At 42.0% G+C, this 23,588-nt stretch overlaps 1 protein-coding gene across 1 annotated transcript; it reads left to right on the forward strand.

Moving 5' to 3' along the window:
* Positions 1–1,575: 1,575 nt before the first annotated feature.
* On the forward strand, positions 1,576–22,943 carry DBX2 (developing brain homeobox 2). Its single transcript, XM_052790934.1, is given in 5 exon segments — positions 1,576–1,720; positions 1,723–2,214; positions 14,890–14,985; positions 19,655–19,842; positions 22,285–22,943. Coding segments are annotated over 5 exon segments (1,179 nt in total). The 5' UTR covers positions 1,576–1,638; the 3' UTR covers positions 22,606–22,943.
* The last annotated feature ends 645 nt before the right edge of the window (positions 22,944–23,588 follow it).

Raw genomic sequence — 23,588 nt, forward strand, 5'->3', positions numbered from 1 at the left:
TTGAATTATGGTTTTCAGTGTCTCAGGCCCTTGGGAACTCTGTGAGAACTTGGTCAGTGAAAGGAAAGACAGAATAAATCCTTAAGTGTGAAGAAATTTATGAGGGGTAATTAGAAAGGCAGCTACTCGCTCAAAAGCAGGTGCCCTCCTGGGAAGACTTGCTTCTTTCCCTTAGAAACATGATAAATATATATTTCTGCATCTTAATATTACAACGATGCATATTACCTTCAGACGTACTCTGGGATCCACCAGGCTGGATTCTGTCATTTTCTATGGCAAGAGGCAACTCCAGTCTCAAAACACTCACAGGTAAAATACTTGCATTAATACCTTGAGTTTACAAAGATGAGGGCCTTCAGATCTGTAAATACAAGTGTTTAAGCTGTGGAAATCCTTTAAGCTGAGAACAGTTAGAGAATGGGAGTGTATCAGGGCAAAACTATCAGGTACGTTCATCTTGGTCTTATTCTTCTTCATAGTTTCAGCCACTGCTGAGGACAGGTCAGACTACACGGGCCCCTGGCGGGAAGCATCCTTATCAACTTACTTCAGTTCCCATTCACCACAGGTAACAACATCTTGGTGCCAGTGGAGTAAGTGCCCAAACTCTGGCAGGGCCAATCTACCCAAGGACATGAAGCAAAGCTTGGGACATCCACACGCTTAATTCATATCTCCCAAGCTATTACTTAGTACTGCAGCAGTTACACCATCCTTCCCGTTTGCTGTCTGAGGACATGGATGATTCCACTTCTCCAGCTGGTTTTAGCTATGAAGTACCCTCAAGCCCAAGGGGTTACACCCCTACTGCTATACAAAAATAAGGGACACACCTGCTCCAGAGGATTTTGCAGGGAACATCCCTGAGATTAGACTGGTGAACGGCTGCTTTGAAATAAAAGGATCCCTCTGCAAAACGGGGAGACACTTTCAGGTCTTTGGGAACAGCATCCGATTTTAACTTTCTGCATGTGTGTTTGAACTGGAAAATGAGACATCTTTGCCACATTACTTGGTTTGTAAGAAAGTAAGTAAGAATACAGGCAAGGAAGTGGAAACGGACAGAGCCACCTCTGCCAGAGCATGTTTATGCCCACAGAAAGCATCGTCCCACATCTCGAGGAAAACATGATTAACAGTGCCGCGCTGATCTTAATCAGATTTATTAAGACAAATGTTGAAAATCCAGCGGGGGGGGGGGGGGGCAGTAACTAAGGTGAAAAAAAAAAAAAGCCAGATAAAAGTGCCCAGAGGGAGTGAGCTAATGCCTATCTTCCCATTACCTCATGGGATCGTTAGGTCAACATGATCTCGCCGCGGCGAGCACCGGAGCCACCTCCCCGCCGGGACGGAGGCCAGAGGCCATTCCCTTCCCCTCCACACAGGTGCAGCCCCACAGCGGGAGGCGCGGGCCCGCCGCCATGTCGGGAGGCCGGGGGCGCCCCCTGGGGGCGCCCCCGGCCTCCCGACATGGCGGCGGGCCCGGGCGGGTAAAGCGGGACAAGCCACCCCCGCGCCAGGACCGGCTCAGCTTCCCGCCCTTACCCCCCTCCAAGCGGCGGGCGGGGGGGTGTCTGCCGGGCAAGGCGGCATTGTTGGCTGCGTCCATCACTCCCCCCGTCCGCGGCTGACATAATGAATGCGCTTGGACACACCTTCCAGCCCGGCGAAGAGGAGCGCCGCGTCTCCACGGACAGCCCCGCCGAGCTCTCCGCTCGCCTTTCCCTTAGCCCTCGGGGAGCCGCCCCCGTAAGCCCGCCCGGCCCCATAGCCCGGCGCCCCGTCCCAGCCCAGTGAGGGGCCGCGGCGGCCGGGCTGGGCTGGGCAGGGCGAGGCGGCGGGGGGGGGGGGTGGGGGGTGTAAAAGCCCTCGCTATGCTGCCCAGCGCCCTGTACTGGGACCTGGTGGGCTCCTCGGCTCTCATCAACCTGCCGGCGGCGCCGGGCTTCGGCAACCTGGGCAAAAGTTTCCTCATCGAGAACTTGCTGCGGGCCGGGGCGCCGCCGAGCCCTGCCCAGCTCCGTCCCCTCCCCGCCAGCCCCGTCCCCCTCAAGCTGTGCCCCGCGGCGGAACAAATCAGCCCCTCAGGGGGTCCCTACCCGACAAGATGGGCTTTTCAAGTGCTTAACCCCTCCGCGTCGGACGGCGGCCGCCTGCCAGCGCGGGCTCCGGCGGCGGAGAGAGGCGGCGTCTTCCCGCCGGCAGCCACAGGTGAGCGCCGGCCCCTTCCCGCGTCCCGCCGCCGGGGAGTCGGGACGAGAAGGGGCTTCGCGAGGAGCGAGGGGACGGCGGCGGGGAGAGAGGCGGCCGCTGCCCTCCTGCCAGCCGCTCCGACCAGCCCGGAGGCGGCAGCGGCGGGACGCCGTGCCCCGCAGGGTGCCGTACCGCCGGGGTGTCCTCCCGGCGGCGGAGGGGTGCTGCCGGCGGGGCTCCGGAGCGGGGTCTCGCCCTGCTGCTGGCGACGGGACCCCGAGGAGCGGGCGAGGGGCCGGTCGTGAGGGCAGGCGGACGGCGGCTTTAAACCGCGCGGGCCGGCGCACCTGTGTGGTGTAGTGAGTGCGGCAAAGCCTTGTGCTTTCAGGTTTGCTCGTTCTTCGCAGCCTGAGGGGATGGTAAAAGAGCTTCACCGCCAACAGGCGCTCCGGGAAGGGTTGAAATTCCTAGTTTTGGGAGAAAGGCGAGCGGTCCCGTCCCCTTCGGTAGCGATAGCTCGGGAGGCAGCAGCCCCCTCCTCAAGTGCCCCGTCCCTGGGGGACAGCAAGGGCTGAAGGGCCGGGCTCTTCCTACCAAAAGGAAAATTAATTCAAGCAAAGCAGGCGATTTTCTGGAAGTTTTGACAAAACCAGGGGCGAAAAAAAAAAAAAAAGCTTTAAAGCTGTGTAAAAGGTCAGTAATTAGCCATTCGGTCCGGCGTTAAAGTAAAAACTGGGTGGTGGGAGACGTGTGCCTTGTGCCGGGCTGCCCACGGTGTTTGCTGTCGCGGGGGGTGGCTGCGATTTTCTGTCGGAACAGGCCCGCAGTAAGCTGTATCATTGAACTGGAAACAAATAGTTCTACAAAACAGGTTTTGTTTCTTGGATGTGCCGATTTTCACGTAAATATGTTTTGTCTGGGCACGAACGACGTTTTAAAGTATTTTTAGGAATGCGCGCTTCTGTCAGCTGTGGAACTGATTGAAGTTGAATTCAGAGTTAATTCATAAGATTAGGTATTAGACTCACCGTCTATATTGCATTTTGTCTCTCCGTTATAATATATCAGTTTATTTCAGTCTTGTGTGGTGTTTTCAGAATTTTTATTTATGATCATGCGGTTTTAAATGTACTTGAAATGAAATTCAGACAAGCAGAATCGTATTTATTGAAGTAAGTCTTTGAGGTGTGAAACCAAAAGGCTCGTTTTAGAAACAGAATAACAGTTGTTTTCTTTTCAAGCATAATTTTACTTCAATTAAATCCTACAAACTGTTCTGCAAAATCCAAACCAGTTTTTGATCCTTTAGCATGATGTACTTTAAAGGTAGGTAGGAGAGAGTCAAAGAAGCGTACATTAACATTTCTGAACATTCCAGACCTCAGCTGCCCTAAGTGTTATCTTAAGCGTATCAGTTATTTAAACATGTTTATTTTAACCAACTATAGGCCAGGCCAGGAAACAGGACAAGTATCATCTTTCTGGAATTAGGTGCATATTCTTTCCCCCCCCCGCCCCCAAAAAAAGCTCTAGAAAATGCTACGTTTATGTGTACAGAGCACATGTAAAAGGGGAGACTGCACATGCCTCAGCACTCATCGCTATAGGTAAACTTTCTGTAAGTATTACAGAAGTTCCTGAATGCCGAGTTTTTCAAATGCTTGCTTTCAGGATTAGTTCTTTCTTTGATTAGCCTACAGTGGTACTCGTGAACTTAGGAAAGTGTGGCCGGTCTGCCTAGTGATTTGGAGTCTGATCCTACGTTTCTTCTGATCCCACAGCTCCCAGGGATTTCAGTGGGAGCTCTGGGCAAAAGCACCAGGCTCTTATATTTGGGCAGTGAGAAATACTAGGTTTCCTCATGCATTATGCACTCAGAAAAAAAGTCTCCTGTGAATGTAGAAGATGTACCACAAAGATGTATATATTCTAACAGGGATCTGTTGATTCTGATCTGACTTACATGTCTTAAAGTGTTGAGGGCTCTTGGGTGTCTGAACTTTGATAAATGTAAATTAGATTGGAACTGTCCTGCTAAGCCAGATTTTGTGGTTTCTAAGGAGTCTCTTCTCTCTAGCATAGGTGTACGCTGGAGGAACCATTCAGACTGGACACTTGCGTTTGTGAATAGGGCTGGGGTGGTCACGCTGTGTGTTATGTTTCTTGTTTATGCAGTGATAGGGCAAAAGAGTGTTTTTCAGAATAAGAATTTTAGCCTTCAGGGACTAATGAAGGTATGTTAACTAAGGAATTCGTACTAAGTAGGGTTTTTGAATTTACTGATTATTGTGAGTATTCACTGATTTTTGTGAGTTATTTGAGGAATAAACTCTTTCCTATTTGGAGCCCCCAAATCACATGGCATTTTGGAAAATCTTGGTCTAAGTCTTTAATAAGACTATTGAACATGATAAAGCAAAATGTTTTTTTAATCCTTCTGAACTAGCAAGTGCTTTATAAATCATGCAGGGACTAAAAGTGCTCTAACGAACTAGCTTGGCATAATCCAGGGGTTTTAAAATAAAAAAGAAAAAATGCTACAGAAAAGAGAATTGACAAAATATCAGACTTTTTAGAATCAGTAATCTGTATTGCTCATGTAGTCCCAAATTCTGGTGAGGTCACCAAAAGTTCTCAGAAAGAAGGGAATATAAAATCACACCAGGGACTGAACTGAATAAGCTGAACCTTTTTACAGTTCCAAAAACAACATGTATCCACAGCACCTACCAAGGAAAGACATGAAGAAAGCACTCCATTTTAGGGTACCTTTTAACACTCCCTAAAAGTGCTAAAGAGTGACAATCCTGTATTCTTTCTGTAAACTGGAAAACTCTTATCCATGGCAGCAAAGGACACCAGGTAGGATGGCACTCTTGATCTGGTCCATCTGGTCATGGTAGCTTTTCCCTTTGTAACTCCTCAGCAGCAGAGTTTTATCAGCAAGTTTCCATTCCCATAATTTACAGGTTTCAAAGGATTTAGGTTGACTATATCAAGAGCTTATCTGCATGTGTATTTTGAGTTCTCCTCCAAAATTATCCGAAATGAAAAACTGAACAACTACTCAGAAAGTGACCCATCCAAGATACGTCATCTAATGAGTGGGCTTGAAATAAATATCTTTATGTTGTCTGTAAAATATTAAAATCATCACTTTCCATTGTTACACCGGTTTTAAAAAATGAAATGTAATCAAATCATAGTTTTTTTAAATGAATTTAGTTTATTTTGACTTAAGAGTACAACCACATGCAGAAGCAGCATGTTACATAAAACTTAAGAATGAAAAGCAGAATGAGCATTATTGCTATATGATAAACTCACTTGCCTTCTGCAACGGTATGCCTGCCAGATTCCCACAGGCTTTCTTGCACCTTGCTCTGAAGCCCCGGTGTTGATGATGGAATGCTGAACTGGGCCCACCACCTTCAGCAGGTGTGGTAGACGCTGTGGTTCTGTCTAGCTGAACTGAATTTCTCTTAACCTGTGTGCTATGGGCCTGATTCTTCTCTTTTAAGACCTTTTGCCTTGATGAAATAAATGCATAATGCTGGCTTCTGCTTTGTGAGAACTTTGCATACAGTGTGTATTTGTAGCCCTGCCTAGGTAAAGCAGTGCAGAATCTGGTTCTGCTTTTTAAACACTGGATGCCCAGACTGTGTTCTTCCTGGCTAAAAACTTTTGAAAATGCATCGTTGTAAAGCAGTGTTTCCCAGTGAAACATATTACAGCTATGCAGCTTATACTTGCACTGCCTCTTAAAGGATGAGGGAAGCTCCAGACGAAAGTTCTCAGCAAACTAACGGGCTCTTAAGCATGGAGGAAGTCCTCAATTTCTGCTTGCTAATCTGGGATTTAGTCCCTCTCCTTGTACTCCAGTCCTATCATTATCTTCTGGATAAATTAGAAGACTTGACCAGTTTTCCTCAGTATTTTCTGACATAGGAAAATTACCTGGAGGATGCTGAGATGCAGTCTGTTGTAGCACAGGTGCTTTAAAGAGATCCACTCCACATCTTTCCTCATGACTTGGTTTCCAGAAGTATTGGTTGACAGCAGGTCAGACTGACCTCCTTGAGAAATGCAAAGTTACTCTGCTACCTGGAATGATCTTCTGAAAAATCTCTGCTCTTCTCAAGTAATTTGCCCTGGAGGAGGATGACAGTAAGTGCTTTACAGCCTGAATATGGTCATTAGTGGTATGACCATGAATATGGTCATACGTGGCAAGAATCTGGCTTTCTGCTTTAATCTTGGCATTTTGATAAATTAACAGAGAAAGGAAAATGAAAAGTGCAATGAAACAAATAAATGTAACAGTGAGATACTTCCACTGCAAAACTTGCTGAAAAATTAAGTTTACAGGATTTTTGCCTAAAGCGTCAGAATACAATAGAGCAGAATAAGGTACAGTACATATAACACAAAATAAAGCAATTAGAACAAGTATGTCATGAACATAAATTGGACTTATAATAATAAACACCCATTCTGTGATACAGATGTAGCTTTTCTTTCTGTAATATTTGAGTACTTTACATTTTAATACATTTATCATCACAATGTGCCAGTGAGATAGGAGAGATTTCTACTGCGTAGAGGAGGAGCTGGAGCAAAAAGAAGTGAGGTGACTTGCCTAAGGTAATACAGAAAAAACAGTAGCATTGCAGGGAAGTAAAACCAAGCCTTCCTCTGCAGGCTAACTCTTTGGACCAGGGTCAGTTTTTTCCCCCTCGGGCGATGACAGCAATTCTATTCTGCAACAGTTATTTTAATCAATGTATTTTATTGCCCATTTTTAGTAAAATCTCTTGTGTTCCTTTATGACAACCAGGAGATACTTGAATTACGGAAATCAAGTGATTTTTTTTTCCTTCATTTTGGACCCTCTCTTAGTGAATAAATGCTTATTAATTATTGATTTCAAACCAACTGGCAGCCAGAGTGTGTCCTCAAGTGACACGTAACACTAACTTTCAGTAAAATAAAAGGCAGGAAAGAGCCGAGCGTTTTCTCTCAGCTCCCACTAGGCAGGGTGGGGAGATCTATTTGGCATCTTTTCTTATGCCCTGATTGCCAGGAGCACCGAGACACCTTCAGCTGTTTTAAAAGTTTGTCTTTGGAGGCAGAGAAGTTTCTGTGAGTAGCAGAAATCACACGCTGTGTGCAGCATCTTTTCCTGCTTCCAGTTAACTTTGTGAGTCATTTAATAGAATTGGTTTGGGGTGCCTAGCATACCTTAAAAGTGGCTGCAAGATGGCTTTTTAAAGGACAAATCTTTGTCCTCATTTTAAGGTTGCCAGAACTAGACTAGTGCCAGCTACTCTCTGACTGAGCCACCGGTCTGGCAGTCTGGGCTCAGTAGGGGATATGAGCATTGGCTGGGCAGTGCTCTTGCCTCTGGAGACTCTTGCTGTGCTGTCTCTGAGAAAGGAAGAGGATCCCAAGTTTGGTCCTTAGGAAGATTTAAGCACTGCCAGAAATCTCAGAGCCGCACTAGGAAGACAAGTGGTAGGGTTTGCAGAAAAGCAATTCACCAAGGGGAAACCCTGGAATCAATCATGCCTACAGTTAGTGAGTTAACTTCTGTAAAATGTATTTTGTATTGCAGAATGAACTAGTCTTCTGAAATCTTGTAGTATATTCTTCATGATTTTAGAAAACACATGAATGTGATAAGGAATAATGTCATCAGGCAAGTTCTCGAGTGTAGATTTCAGGTTTCATTGTACTGTGATTTTTTGTATTAACAAATCCCCCTGAATTTTGGAAGGCAAGTTCTCTGCCTCCATTGCCCACCAAAGGTGTTACGTGTTCTTGTATAATGCAGCTCTGCAAAATAACTCTTACTCTGATTTTTCTAAATGGTACTTTTGTGGTCTATCATGACCCATAGCGGAATTGGGAAGGTAATTTTTTCAAAATGAAAACAAGTGCATGTATATAAAGTAGTAGGAGGCTGTTTCAAATGTCGGATATGTAGACCTTGATCCTTATAAAGTTAAGCACCTAAATATTTTCACTAACCTGGGCTGTGTTTCTTTGAGGTGAGTCATGATGTTGGAGAAGTGGCCTTTGCTTTGTGCTGAAAAGCTTATGAAAATTTCCCTTGAGAGGCTGCCTTTTTCTGAAGTTATAACACGTAATTCTCTTGAGGTATTTTGTATGTATGTTGAGGCTTTTACCTCCTCCTCTTGGACAAGTTGCTGTTGTTCGTTAAAGTCCCCACCCCTGGAATCTTCTGAATATCTCGAATTTCAACTTGAAAAAGTATTTCCTTGTACAAATGTAAAAAGGCTAAAAACATCATGTGTTTAAGAAAAAGTAGGAAAAACAATTCACTCTTTGTTATTTTTTAATTCTAATGTTTAGCCGATCTTTAGACTTTTGTCTGGTTGGAGCTGGCAATACTGCAACAAGTAAAGACTGGTCCAGGTAGGAAATTTTAGCTAATCAGTGCATACCGCTGGACTAATTGTGCATTTTGGCCTATCGTACGATTTCAAATTCAGGCTGCAACAATGAAGAACCAGTGAATTGCCTCTTGCAGCATATGACCCTAATTTTGCCTTGCTTGAGGAAATTATTTCTAAACAAATTGTAATACGTTGAAAATCAAGGAAAATAATTTTAGTTCTTTTATGGCTGACTTTTATCATTTTTTTACAAAGTCTTTATGGCTGAACAGATGATTGTATTCTTTTGACGTTACCTATGAAGGATAAGAAGAATGTCACAGTAATTCAGCTGTTTAATAAAAAGATAGGTGTCTTGTCTAATCTAGTTGTCTAAACACCCTGTCTAATCCCTAGTCAATACAGAGAGACGCCTCCAGAGGATGACACAACTTATCTTCTTAGATGTCTATTTTAAGGTGATGAATCATTATATAGAGCTAATTATCTCTTCTCATTGACTGTGCAGGAGGCCCAGACAAGGAGCTTAGACAACACACTGAACTTTTAGACAGAGAAGTGACAGTAATGCCCCTTTTGACAAGAACTGGTAAGCAGAAAGTGCTGGGGCACACTCGTGCATGGGCATCTTGAAGGAGGACAAAGCTGGAGGCAAAGCTGGGAAATCCACAGCTTTCCAGATCCCCATCTTTCTTCTCAATAGCAAGGCTGTGTACAAGGCATGGAGACGGTGGAAGCCACCTTTACTGCTGACACCAGGAGACCCATGGAGCCTTTGGCAAATGGTGTGGGGTTTGGTTGTTGCTTTGGGTTGTCACAGAGGTGAAATGTGAACATGCATTGTCACCAGCCTGAGGCACCCATGTTTCTTTAGGTGGAGAAAGACTTGTACAGCAACTCATGCCCTAATAATAAGCCATGTGAGTGATGCTTCTGAAAATTGACAGTGATTCACATGATCTCAGCTAATCCGCAGCGTGACTCTCTCAGCCACTATGTTGCTATAGATGGAAGAAAACGATGATCATGCTGTTGGCACGTTTCAAGCCCTTTTTGTTGCGACTACTCTGCTAATTTTTGAAAGCCCCACTGAGACCCAACGTAAAAATGCAAGCCCACTTCTCACATCCGCCTTTTGTGTAGGATTTAAAAATATATATTTAGAACTTCAAAACCCATTCTATGAACGTTTGCCAATATTTTAAAACTGATCTGTGTATGCTGCTCTGGTCTGCCTTTTGGCTTGACTTCCTTTGAGCATTCATGCAGTCGTGTTTTACAGGAATGAATGGGAAGCAAATAGACAGTGACTTTGGGAGTGCAGGAAAGCCAGCTCTGATGGATGTTGTACCACAGGCTCTTGCAGTAAGTTTTGCCAGGTCCATGTGGCTGTGACTGCCTTTGGTGGAATACTGCAGTGGCGGTTGCTTCCTTCTCAAGGCCAGGTGCTCCCCTTCAGCTGGCTGAAATGCTTTGGGGGTGCACAACGGCTGCTGGAACATTGCACTCTAAACACAGTAACTGCTGGGGACAGGGCCATGGTTCATTGTGAGGCCCGGGGCTTGTGGTTCAGGAGCAGAAGTGGTGCCATGTGGCTCAGCTAGACCACTAACCTGGCAGAGCTGCTGCTGGACTATTTGCAGGGAGCTCTTCATGACATGAAACTTTCCTGCAGCTTTGCAAAAGCGTGCTTTAGTCATTGCCAAGAATGAGTGTAGGTAGGAAACTGCAGTTTACTTGTGCCCACTTCATGGGCACAAGCCATTCAAGGTTCTCAGATGAAATGCGATCATTTTACTGATAATATTTTTAATTTGCCTGCCAGGGCTGGAGCCTGGGCATCACTGTGGAAAGCAGTTCATGTGGGCACAGCAATACTTGGAGAATTAAAGGGCTCATGCAGCTTGAGGCCTGTCTGTTCCTGTGCTTACTGTTTCTTGTTAGCTGGCTCTAGGCAGCTTTCTGAATCATTCTTTGGAAGTGTTTCAGTTCTCTTCACAGGTTTATACCACATTTTTATCAGTTAGCTTTAAAAAAACCCAACAAACGAACAGCATGTACAGTGAAGGAGCCATGTATGGGTCATACCAGAAGTTTACCATCAGCTTACTTTTCCTCAATAGCCATTTTTTCTTCACCTGTTCCCTCTTTCTTGCTGGCTAATGGTCTACACTATTCCTGAGTCACTTCACAAGACTGGGATTAGGAAAAGCAAACACCGTCTTTAATAATAAGCCATTTTAAAATTACATATCCATTTGAACTGAATTGTACTGAGGAACCTTACTCTCAAAATGGTGGATAGTTGGAAGGAAAACTTCTGGTCCCACTGTCAGCATGACTTTTTAGTATGGGAGGGCTTTTGAATTTAGAATATCTTCAGAGCTGTCGGTATACTTTAAAATATCAGTATCTGAACTATTCTCTGAGTTTTAGCACTAGATGGGCTTGAGGTCCATTTGCATGTTTAGTATCATTTTATTGTCTGTTTGTAAAATGCTTTTATTCACAAAGCTGAATGTAAATGAGCATTATTACTAAACTTTTGCATGCAGCAACAGTGTCAAAAGAATTTATCTTTTGTGAAAAAATAAATAATTTATTTAATTTTAGATATTTCATCCTTTTATATTTACGACCTGATAAATTTTCTTTTAAAGTATATATAGTACAATTTTTGGAGTGCCAAGAAGCACTTATACTGTACTCTGATATTTCATTTTCATGGATCTGTGAAGCTAAACCTGTACAGTCTTGACTCTTGTGAAACACTTAATTCCACACAATCTCTGGTTTTATGAAATAGGAATGCAAAGCAGAAAAAGAATTAAGTATCTTGAATACGAATTATTAGGATTTGGCCCCTGGTTAATGTGTACTCCACATGGCTGGAAGCAGCAGCTACCTTTTGGTTACTGTGTACTATTCTGGCCAATAAATACAGAATTAATATTCTGACATTTTCAGCAATTTTCAGCCTTATGTGAACAGCAAACAATGTTTGCTTCAGGTCGCTTGACCAACAAATATTGGTAGAGTGGCCTTGATACATGTGAACAGAAAATAAAAGCATTGGCAGTGCTTTCTGTATATTGTCTTCAGCACTGATAGCTATTCTGTCATTCTTACAGGTACAATCACAGTATAATTCTGAAATACATATACGTTAAATATATCATTTTTCTCTGAGCAATTTTCATTCTGTTAATGCAGTTTCATGCAGACAGCGGAAACCATTTAATGCGATGAATATTCTCTGCTGTTTCTATCAAAGATAAAAAATATACTTGGATGTGTTAGCTTGAAGCATTAACATTTTTCTCTACATAGAGCTCCCAAGGTAGAGTTGAGCATCCCTGTATTATTATGCCAGATTTTTTTACTGGTGTAACTCTGTGTAACTGCTACACATTGGTTTGAGTGCACCAGCTTCACTAGACGTGACCTGGGGATGTGGTTTGATATACTTAACCTACAATTCACTTGTGCATTTAGTGTAGTTGGAGCACATTAAAGAAGTTTATAAACTAGACGGACGCATTACAATAGGCTTAGGGAGACATAATGCCATTGTTTATTCCACAGGATCTAGAATAAATCAGTCGTGAGAAATGGTCTCGGGAACCACTTCTTCAGAGTTATATGAGGATATCACCCGCATCTTATTTCTTAAGCAAATGTTCTGCCTTAAAGGGATATGTGCTATGCAGGCAGAAAAGACAGCAGTTGGTTGAGGGAATTAAGTAAAATGCCCAGTAAAGCCAGAAGCATGGTTTTCATTGACTTGAGCAGAATTAGTGCCAAGATCTCTACTGTCTGCATCATGGTGCTGTGCTAGTGTGTTAAATCATTGCCAGCAACATCCATGGAAATATGTGGCTTGTTTGGAGTTTCCTTAAGCAAAATGTCTCAAGTTTTGACCCTGATACAGCTCCTGACCTTTATGCTTGCAGCTTGCTTGTTGAGAGATTTAGTGAATGGAGAAAACCTATCCTTTCCTATTCCTCTATCTTTATTTGCAGGACCGTGCTATCTCTCTGAAGCAATAGCTTATTCAATTCTGATTTATCCAGGTATCTCCTGGCTGTATCACGTATGATCACCACATTATGAAAAAAGAGGAAGGAACTGGGGAGAGTTAAGAAACCATAACAGGGAACATCCAGGACAGGCCACCATGTCTGACAAAAATCGTATGGCGTGAATAATGTGATGGAGCAGTGATTAGAGGGAATAGGGCATTACGGCAGCCAAGGAGTATCTGAGGTGTATGAAAAGGAAGCAAAGGAATTGAGTGTGGCACCTTCTGTATACTAAGTTGTATTTTTAGCGGTGGAAAGTTCTACCTGACTGTAAGGGAAACTTGATAATGGCGTGAGGAATGTGGGTCCCAAGGAAGGAAGGAAAAGCTCTTCACCTGGGAGTTTGGGAACTGCAGCAGATAAAACATTTGCAGCAGATGAAAGATACTGTCAAGAACAAGTTCTCATGTTCAGGAGGATGGCTGAGATTCTGGCAGGTCTTTACCTTCTCCATCTCGTGTGTTTCTTCAGTTAGTCAAATCGTTTCCAACTTGTACACCCCACCAGTTGCATTGAAGCCCCTTGGATGCATGTGATAGGTAATGTTTGGCTGCACATTCTTGACTGTTTTAAGCTCCTTAGGACACAGGTCCACATTTGATGGTCTTGTGTGGAAGAGAAGCTTTAGACTACTAATGCCTGATGTAAATCATTCCTTTTTGTAAATGTTTTGCAAGCATGCAGCTCAAATATAGGCAATTAGTTCCTCTTGGAGTATATTTATATTTCATTAGAAATAGCAAAGTGTCAATGAAGAGCTCTAGCAGTAAAACGCTTATCAACTTGTAATTACAGTTGAAGAAATTTTCACCTAAGCTTGTATAAATTCAGATAAAAAATAGAGGTAAATATTTAAAAAATGCTTAGAGTTAGGCTTCTGCAGCAATAGTTCATTGCTTTGGGAGATCAGCAGATTTAATGGTCAGAAAACTTACTATGATGCCCTAATATGTACTCGGGAACCTAATTTTGAGTGATATTTATTTTTAGTTCCAGTTGAAAAACCTTTAAAAATCAGCAATGTGGCTTATATACATTTATCTATTTATCATTCTTCCTGATTGTTGATTTCTTAATTTTTTTATCTAAGTGTGCAGTTACTTCTTTTTAATTGATTAGGTTATTTCTAGAGATTTGGACAAACTTCAGTACAGTGTCTAGAGCTGTGTATTTTCTTCCTAAACCAAAACAGGAAAGTGACATAAATGTTTTGATGCTGATCACATTCTACTAGCCTACAGTTCTAGCAAGCATGAGGTATCTATTTTCAAAAGAAAAAGATATTCCAAGTTTCATAGCTGACGAGTATGTGCAGAAATTAAAAGGTAATTAAGATTAACAGAAAAGCCCATGAGCTTTATAGAAAAATTTAAGGGATTATTAGACAATGAAGACCTTTCCAAGATTTGGAAGCACTTTTTAGACATAACAGAGACTTTTGATTCATTGGTTCAAAAAATTCTATAGAAATTTTACCAAATATTACCTAATTCTGTGGGTTGATTTTGCAATTTTTTATTGTATTAAACAGACCCTTCTTCAGCAAGTGGTTTATTTAAATTTAGAGCACTTTCCCAGCAAGAGTGAGTTTACAGGGCCTGATTCTGCTATCCTGACAGTAGTTTGTGCCTATAGAGCTCAGCTGGATTGTCTCATTGCATTTTATAGAATTTATTCATAAAGGTTTCTTATTTATTGGAGACCTTATTGGTTTGAGTACTAATAACAGCATTGGAGTACAAGTAGAAGAGACAGGATTAATTTTTAGATTCTGTTTTTCTAGGATATCATGCTTACTAGAGTTATTTAAAATAACTTATTCAGATGCATTATACTCATTATTTCAACAATGTATTCTTAAAACAATGCATTCAATCTCAATATTTAGGAAAAGAACCCCATAATTATAGCAATTACGGAAGTAAATTTCAAATCTGCAGAGTTTCATTCTTATGATAAATGTATTGAGAGTTTTGCATATTATAGTTAAGCTACCCATGTAAAATAACCTTGCTAAATTAAAGAGCAATTACTTGGTTTATCATTGTTTGCCTTAAAAATATCACCATCTTGAAAAAAAGGAAAAAGAACTTGTGGGGCAGGACTTTACACACTGACTTTTTGGAGGACTGTTGTTATGAATATCACCTAAGCTCAATGGATAATCAATTAGATCTATGCTTTCTTTGCAGCTCTTTCCAAACACTTTTTTCTCCGAGCCCCGCCATTCTACTCAGCATGCTGCGGTGGGTCCTGTCAGCACCCTGCATCCCCCACTGCTTTTCCAAGTAAGTTTTTATGCTTCATCAGTAATGCTTGAGTTATTCTGTAAACCAAAGCAGCAGGATTTAATGTGTTCTGGAAAACTAATTGGTGATGCAATGGCAGCAGCTAATTCCTTAGTAAAATCACAGCAATCCTATTCAGAGGGTTTCCAAAGATTTATCAAACTTAAGTACACTGAGCAATTGTGAGAGCTTTCTAATGGCATTGAGACACCCAGACAGAGCTAACCTAGGAAGGCTGCTTGTTTTCAGTGTGCTAGAAAAGATTCTTTAAAATCAGTAACTCTTTTAAAAATCTGTGTCAATAAACATTTGCAAATAAGAAAAGAGCTGAAAGATCTTAAAATGGATGCTGCATTTTAATGTCTGTTAGGGATAAATTATGATTCAGGAAGCCCTAGCATTATTTAAATAAAACAGTCATTCTTTTTGTAGCAGTCAAATGCATGCACATGTTTAATTTGTTTTTCTTTTTTAATTATGATGTAAAAAAATTGAAGAAGTACGTTGAAGAGAATTTTGGCCGGTATACACTATACGTTCAGGATTAAGACCTGGAATGCACTTCTACTTAATCCAAATCTAAATTTAACCATGATTGGGAAGTTTGTGTGCCATGGCATAAGAATGGATATTCATGATTTTACATGTTTATGGCTCAGGAATACAAACAGAAGCAGCATGTCCTCGTCCTGCAACACAGAGAAAAAGCACAACTTGCGTGTCAAATCCAAATGAAAATTGGAGCTTATGCATGCTCTAGCATATACTTTTTTATCACAGTTGCATTCAAACCCTTCCTGACTATGTGCATGCGTTTTATGAATGTTTCAGAAGGGCAGTTGCTAAGTTGAATGATTCTTGACAAGTGAGGCAGCAAATGCTGGCAGTTTAATGAGCTGCAAGTTTCTGAGCACCTCTTTAGGGGGCTGACACTTTCCCACAGAGCATTTTACATGGCCCCGGCTCTCCCACAATGGCTGACAGCACCATGACCAATCACCACTTTCACTTTACTCATCCACACGCGACCTCACCACAATTTTTCACTGTGCAGATGAACTTTAGGAACCATTTCACATTGAAAAGGCCTGGGCAAGGGTCAGTTGCCCTTTTGTATGGCCATAAAGCAATACTCTATGTGCCAGTCTTTTCTCCTGTCTCACATTCCAAGAGATTTTCTGGACACCATTTAAAGCACTTGACTGAAAAATAAAGCAGTGAATGAAACTGACTTTTATAGACTCATTCTAGCTCATCTTCCCATATAACCCTGTCTACCTGAAAAGGGATTTAGTGGATGAGCTGAGTGTATACAGGGACTTGCTGAATACATAGGCCCATTATCAACTGTGGGGATTGTTTATTAACCAGGACTGATACACTACTATTTTGGAAGTGACCTATTAATTGTCCATTTAACTAGAATGTATTGAATTCAAATGAAAAAATGGAAACCATGACTAAAGCTTTTACTTGCTCCTTCAAGGTGGTCTCTGCCATGAAGGCAAATGAAGATTGTTCCACAGATTAAGAGGACATTTAGCACTATATATTAGGATACAAAGGAAAGACTTAAAAACCCGCAGCAAAACAAAAATCAAACCAGCAACATAGGAAATAGTAACACTTTCACATTTATGTCAGCAGAACACTGAACCTTTTGATGCACATTCAGAGCGACAGGCTGCAAACTGTCTTATTTCATTTTGATGCAATTGTTGAAATGTATGAACGACTGCCTATCCTGCCGTGCTGAAAAATCCTTTAATCCACAAACCGAAATTTAGGTTTTGTGTGTGCAGTCAGAATGCATTTTGGAATATGGGGTATTCTTAAAAAAATTATCTAGGCTGGTGAATTGGGGTTGAGTATTCATTATCCTGAACACACGTTTCAAATTTTTTGACCCAGTGGCTGTTCGCTAAAGCTTGTGAGCATTCTGCTCATCATTAAATTTTGTTTAGTTAATCTTTTAAAATCAGTCACATACTGTGCCCTAGAGTGTGTAGATTCTCCACTATTAAGTTAGTGTAACACAGGTGTTGAGCTGTACCCTGCATACTGCCTGTATGGGAATTAATTGGCACCTCGGGGCTCCGGCGGGAGGTTGTTTCTTTGCCAATCGACTGTTAACAACCAGCCAGGCAAGACAAATTTTAAGGGGTCACATAATCTGGCATCCTCTGTCCTTGCCTGACAACTCCATTGTGGAATGGAGGCCAGGAGGCAAGGACCAGCCCTGTTACGCCTCTTCCTCGCTGGTATCCCTCATCCCGCGGTGGGGATGAGAGAAGGTACCAGCTCTTCTGCTGTCAGACTGTACCTTCCAGTAAACTTGAGAATGGCTGATGATTCATCAGAAACTACTCAGAGGCTACCTGGAAAAAGGTACCTAAATTCACCAAATTTGAGCAAGAAGGAGAGAAACATGCTTGAGGAAGAAGGGCCAGTGTTTGCCTCCAGCTTTGTGGACAGGATGAGAGCTTGAGGTGGGGGTTGTGAGGGTGCCATGCACTCCTCAGAAATAGGAACCTGGCTTGCCCTTTGCAGCAACCTCCATTGTGGCATTTTGACTTTTGTTCTGCAGATAGTTTATTTTGGTTTGGCTTGAGTCTGACTGTGTCTCACTGGGTAATAAATATCAGGACAGTAACCGGTAGGTTATGATTTTTCTATCTGATCTCAGATACAATTTTGAAAATTGAAATACATCTGTATAAATTTAGACTTATTTATATTGTAACATTTTAAATTATAACAATTACTTTTTGCTGCAGTCTGTTATGAGGGGCAAATATAAAGATGGTCTTAAAGTGTAGAAAATCCAAGAAAGGCATGTCTAGCAGAATGCAATGGTCCTTAAATCAGTAATGTTTCACAGTGGCAGTGTATTTTAGGAAAGGATCGTTGTACACTTGCTCAGCTTCTGATATTCTTCCTCTAGCGGTCACAGCTGGAGGCAGGATACAGGGGTAATGTATGTAATATCAAACCAGTCACACAAGCACCACAAAAGTGTTTAGTCAACTTTGCAAGACATACACATACACTTTAGTTTCTCATCATTATACATACACGGTTCTACAATATCCTTGGTATGTCTGTGTTTGTTTCTCTGTGAGTGTTTAAAGATACACATAACCATGTGTATATATGTATAGTATACAGAAGTTGAAATGTGGTTTAGCCCCAAGGAACAGTTTGTTGAAGCTGCATCTGGGTTTAATTAGTATTTTCAAGACCACTGTATCTATTGAACAAATGTATTTAATCCCCCTCCACTGTTACAGCTGACTAGAATAGATAAGACTTTTTCATTAAAAAAATGTGCAGTCTTTTAGAGAATCTGCTTTACATGGGGAGTTTTCCATTGGCTTTGATATGAAAATGATCAGATCCTTGATAGAAATTGAACAGCAGCACACCTTTGCAGCTGCTATAACTATAAACCGGGACGGCAATCTTGGCCCGTGTACATGGGAAGGTGGACAACAGGAGGACAGTTTGCACCTTTGGAGCCTGAATTGCACGCATTACGAACTAAAGCCACCTTCGTGGCCGCCCTCCTACAGAAAGTTCATAGGCGTCAGTGGTATATAGCCATGGCACAGTTTTCTGAGTCAAAGTGCAGTTCTTTCCTGGCCTGCTTGCAGCTGCCCCGTGCAATTGTCACATCCAATGCTTGGTGACAGGCCCTATTCAGCTGGCCTCTGGTACTGCTCCCTGGGCGAGCATTTGGGGAAGCTGGGAGTGCTGGAGGCATACCAAGCCTCACCAGGGACTGCTCCCTGTACGCCCCATCCTTCTAGGGGGAGAGGGAGCTTGGGAAAGCACTATGGCTTTAGGCTTCAGTGGGTGTGAGGAAGGTGAGAGATTTATCTGGATTTGGGTTTTCTGTGCTCTTTGTGAGGCCAATGAAGGGACAATGCGAACATTTCTACTTCTCCACTGTGGCACTGTCCCCCAGCTTTGAGGCTGTTTTCCAGGGTGGGGTTCCCTCTAGGCATGGATCAAGGGGACGTGATGGGATTCATTGAAAACTGCCCTCCCAGGACTTGCTATGAGATGTCAAAGGATTAGAAACCAGGCTGAAAGGAGTAAGTCCAAGTACTCCCCAAATCCTCTACTAAAGAAATTGCTGTGGTTTCCAGAATAAGTGAGTGAATGGGCAGGGATTTTCTGAGAAATAGTTCACTCTGAAAGCCTTTCGTTAGTAAACAAAACTAAAGAAAGCCTATTTAGTTTCTTTGAATCAGTATTACAGACCACTTTTATCTGGTTCTACATTTCACACAAGGAGAAAATAAACTCCTAGGAAAACTTACTGCAGTTTACTCAGTGATGATGACGGGCAAGGGAAAAAGTGGAGAAGTTTCTTCCTGACAATATTTGAATTTTTCAGTAGCACGGGCCCTGTGTTAATGTTCCTCTATGAACTCATCTGATTTACTTTTTATCATGTCAAGGGGAGACTCTTGACCACTGACAGCACCTCTAGATCCAAGTGAGGATTTAGTCCTTAATGAACAAGACTGAAGCATTACGACACACTTATAACACCAACAAATCAAAAGTGGGACAGTAGTCTGCTAGCATTATAATGAACGGCACTTAATATTTCTCTGATATGTGTTAGATATTATGTGAAATTCTCATCCATTTCTACTAGGAGAGGAAAGTGTGTTGCCTCTTCTGACCCAGGAATCTAACTCCAAAGCCCGGAGAGGTATATTAAGAAGAGCTGTCTTTTCTGAAGACCAGAGGAAAGCTTTGGAGAAAATGTTTCAGAAGCAGAAGTACATTAGTAAAACAGACAGGAAGAAACTGGCCATTAACCTGGGTCTAAAGGAGTCTCAGGTAAGGAATGACAGAACATCTGTGACTTTCTGTCTTTTTGAGGAAAAATCTTTAAAATGGCTTTGAAGGAGGAAAATTGAATAGCACAGAGGCAGCCCTGAGCTCCTTCACTGAGCAAAGACCTCAGTAAATCAATGGCATTTTTAACCAGGGAATGCTTGAACAGCTTCCTGGTTTAATTCCTGAAGGTGTGCATTCAAAAGTTGATCGCTCCATTTTCGCACAAAGTGGGAGAAACATGACCTCTGCATTTCACTTCCAACTGCCATTTTGCTGTCTGACAGAGCCCCCTCAGGAGCTTTGGGGTGGGGAACTATGCTCCATCCCACTGCCTGATAGGCAGTGATCCAGGCAGAAAACAGCAGAGCATAGAGCCCTCCTGTATTCCTCTGAACACCCTTTGCACTCGCGGGTGAACAGCTAGTGACAATGCAATCAACAGCACTTGCTCTGAAACCATTCTGCCCCAAGAGACAGGCAGCCATCCCTGCAGAAAGAGACTTAGCTGCACAAGGAGACAGATCCTCAGAGCTGAGAGAAACTGTCGAAGGAAACTTTTGCGGTTGACCTTCTAAAATGCTCCCACTTTACTTACCAATTTGCATTTCGTGGGATTTTTCACGAGTCTGAGTTGGCCTACTGCAGGACTTTAGAGTTTAGCTGAGGGTCTAATACCTCCAGTGAGCTGTTCTAGCTGAACGAGTATGTTAGTGGTGATGCTGAGCGGCAGTAGCCCAGTCTGGAATCTCAGGGGCCTGACCTAGCTGCAGATAAAAACAAAGGAAAACTGCCTGGCTTGAAGAGCACAAAACCTGAAAGAAACTGGAAAAAATGTTTGTGAGGGCATGTAACAGCAGAAATTGAACATGGTAGCCGGTGGCAAGTGGGATTCTGAAGGTGCTGGAGTAGACGCAGATCTCTAGAGTACAGCTGAAAGAGAGTGACAGTACAATCTTATTTCTTTGCGTGCAGCAGGAGTGAAAGTGCTTAAGACATGTATGGCAGAAGCTGTCTAGGGGGCAGAAAAGCCTGGGAATGGTGATGGGAGTTCTCACCATCTTTATCTTGGAGATTTTCAGAACTTGACAAGACCCTCAACAATTTGACCTAACTTTGCAGTTGGTTCCACGTTGCACAGGAGGTTAGATCTTGTAGTCTGGAGTGGTTCCTTGTGACCTGAATGACTCTGACTCTATCGCAAGCACTGCAACTATAAATAAAACCAAGAAGCAGAGTGTGGTGCTTCTCAGTGTGATGAACAGAGCTGTAATCTCTGCAGGATAAACTATTTCAATGAAAATGCGCAATTGCACTCATCAGTGCACTGCCTAAAAATTTCCCAATATGTAGTCAAATTCCTAATATTGCAATTATTTCCTTGAATTTTTCTTCTCTGTTCTTGATATTCAGGAGAGCCTCGGGGAATAAAAAATAATGGAATGACACATAGATAACGACTACCACTACAGGAAAATAATTTCATGATAATGATAGATCTGGTGATATCTATATTTTTTGGTTTGGGTTTTTTTTTTTATCTCATGAAAGGAAGAGCAGTTGCTGTGAAGGTTACTTCTTCAATTTTCTGACCAGTTGTGCTGGAGGAACTGTACCTGCCATCTAAGGCAATGATTCTCAAACCTTCAAAAGCATAGCCCCTTTGTCTTCATATCAAGTATCTGAATACTAGAAATAAATGCAATATTTAAGGGAAAATAGAACACAATCTGAATAATTTGATTGATTCCCCCCACCATTTCTTCTCTTTATGTAAAACCAGTTCCTAGATGTATATTTCCCCAAGATTTTGCCAGTGTTTCATAAATGCCTTTGAATGCTCGTGATCAAGCTTTGCAACTCAAAGTTTTTGAAAAATTGATTTTATCTCAAAAGCACATAGATTCTAGACAGCTCCTGGAAAACCGTAGTCAGGCAGACAAAATGTCTTTACATCCTCACTACTGTGTCGTATGTCAACACACATTTTGAAGCTATATGTATAAGCTAGTTTTAGTTAAGTTTGTGAATAGGACAGTCATAGTTCTTAGAGCCTCTTTTAAATAGAGGGCTTCGCATCGCCAGTAATATCACTTAGTTTTGTTAATGACGATGCTAATTTACTCTGAGAATCCTTTTCTGTCTAGAAGGATGTTGCTATAGGAAATTGCTCTATCCCTAGCCACTGGGCTGTCCTTTTTCCAGTCTAAGCCAAATAATCACCTGTTAGAGGTAGTGAAAGTCAAGGAGAGTATTTGGCCAAGTTGTAATAAATAGTGATGGGAAAATCCTCAGATAATGTCCATCAGTCAGCTTCACTGGATCTACTGTAACAATGAATAAGAAAGGAACATGAAACTAAGGGGATGGAAAGAAAAAGACCTTGTTAGGGCAAAGTTGTTTAAAGAAAAGAATGATAATAAACTCTCATTAACTTGCAAACAGGTGAAAATTTGGTTTCAGAATCGAAGGATGAAATGGCGAAACTCCAAAGAAAAAGAAGTGCTTTCAAACAGGTGCCTCCAAGAAGAAGGTGTTCAGGAGAACTACCTCTCACGATCCACCATGAATTTTACCTCCCCGTGCCCATCTGTGTGGGAAGTGTCTCAGGAGCAGGCGAGTCCAAGGTGGAGGGAGACTTCTCCAGGAAATTCTGAAAGACTTACTAGTACACAACCACCTCCAAGAGCAAATTCATCGCAGAGCCCACTGTATTTGTATCCTGACCAAGACACTGCAAATAAGGCAGTTACATCATCAGCCTAAGGAAATAGGGGCAGTTTGTAAATTGAGTGGAGAGCAGAGGCTTCAAATGAGCAGTGTTCTAAGACTAACAATATTTGGACATGTAAAGCTAACTAGTTTATGCCTCATAAATTTGCTAAAGTCTAACACCATTAAAATGACAAACAACTAATGATTTAAGAAGTATTCTTCAATACTCAGTCTTTTCTTGTGTCTTTTCCAGTCTTGTACTGACCTTAAAAGTGAAATAGGAACTGATGGTAAGTAAAACGAAGTGAAGAGCATGAAGCTGAAGTTGTGCTCTGGTTTATACATCTGCGCTGTATATGATAATTCATTAAAAACATGCTGATAGAGAATCACTTTTATTTCTCATTGTAGTCAGACCAATTAATTTTTTTTGTGCACAAGATAAGAATAACCCTGTTTCCCTCAAGATAGTAAGTGGTTTTGGGTTCTTTTTGAAATTCATTAATTGACACAATAGGTTCATATTAGACAAACGTAAGCATTTTTAGTATGTTTTCTCTGTCTGTCCTCACCTACATCAGTATTGCATTAGTTTTAAATAGCATGGTCACAGGTCAGCTGATAACCCTGGTAAAGTATGCAATACTAAAAGACAACCAACCAACCCTATAAAATATTCTGTGTTTAAATCTCTTTGATGTGAATGCATACTGGGAAACACAATTCACTTACACCTGTCTTTTCTCCTGTGGATGAACCTTCCAGCATTCTTAACTCTGAATTTCAGTGGCTTTTGTCATATTGTTAGTGCAATCTCTTGCAATCTCTTCTGTGTTTCAAAACTGTAATGGCGATATGCAGAATTGTAGTCCAAATGCACTAAGCAACAGAACTGTAATTGGAAAAACTGCCACTGCAGCCATCTCGGAGAAGTACTTAAGGAGATGGCATACCATAGTAGCCTTATTCCTGACTTACTCCTATTTAAACTGGTGCCAATAAGTACACATTAGCATACGTGTGTATCAAAGACA

Source organism: Harpia harpyja, chromosome 6 (genome assembly GCF_026419915.1).
Source record: "Harpia harpyja isolate bHarHar1 chromosome 6, bHarHar1 primary haplotype, whole genome shotgun sequence".
NCBI lineage: Eukaryota > Metazoa > Chordata > Aves > Accipitriformes > Accipitridae > Harpia > Harpia harpyja.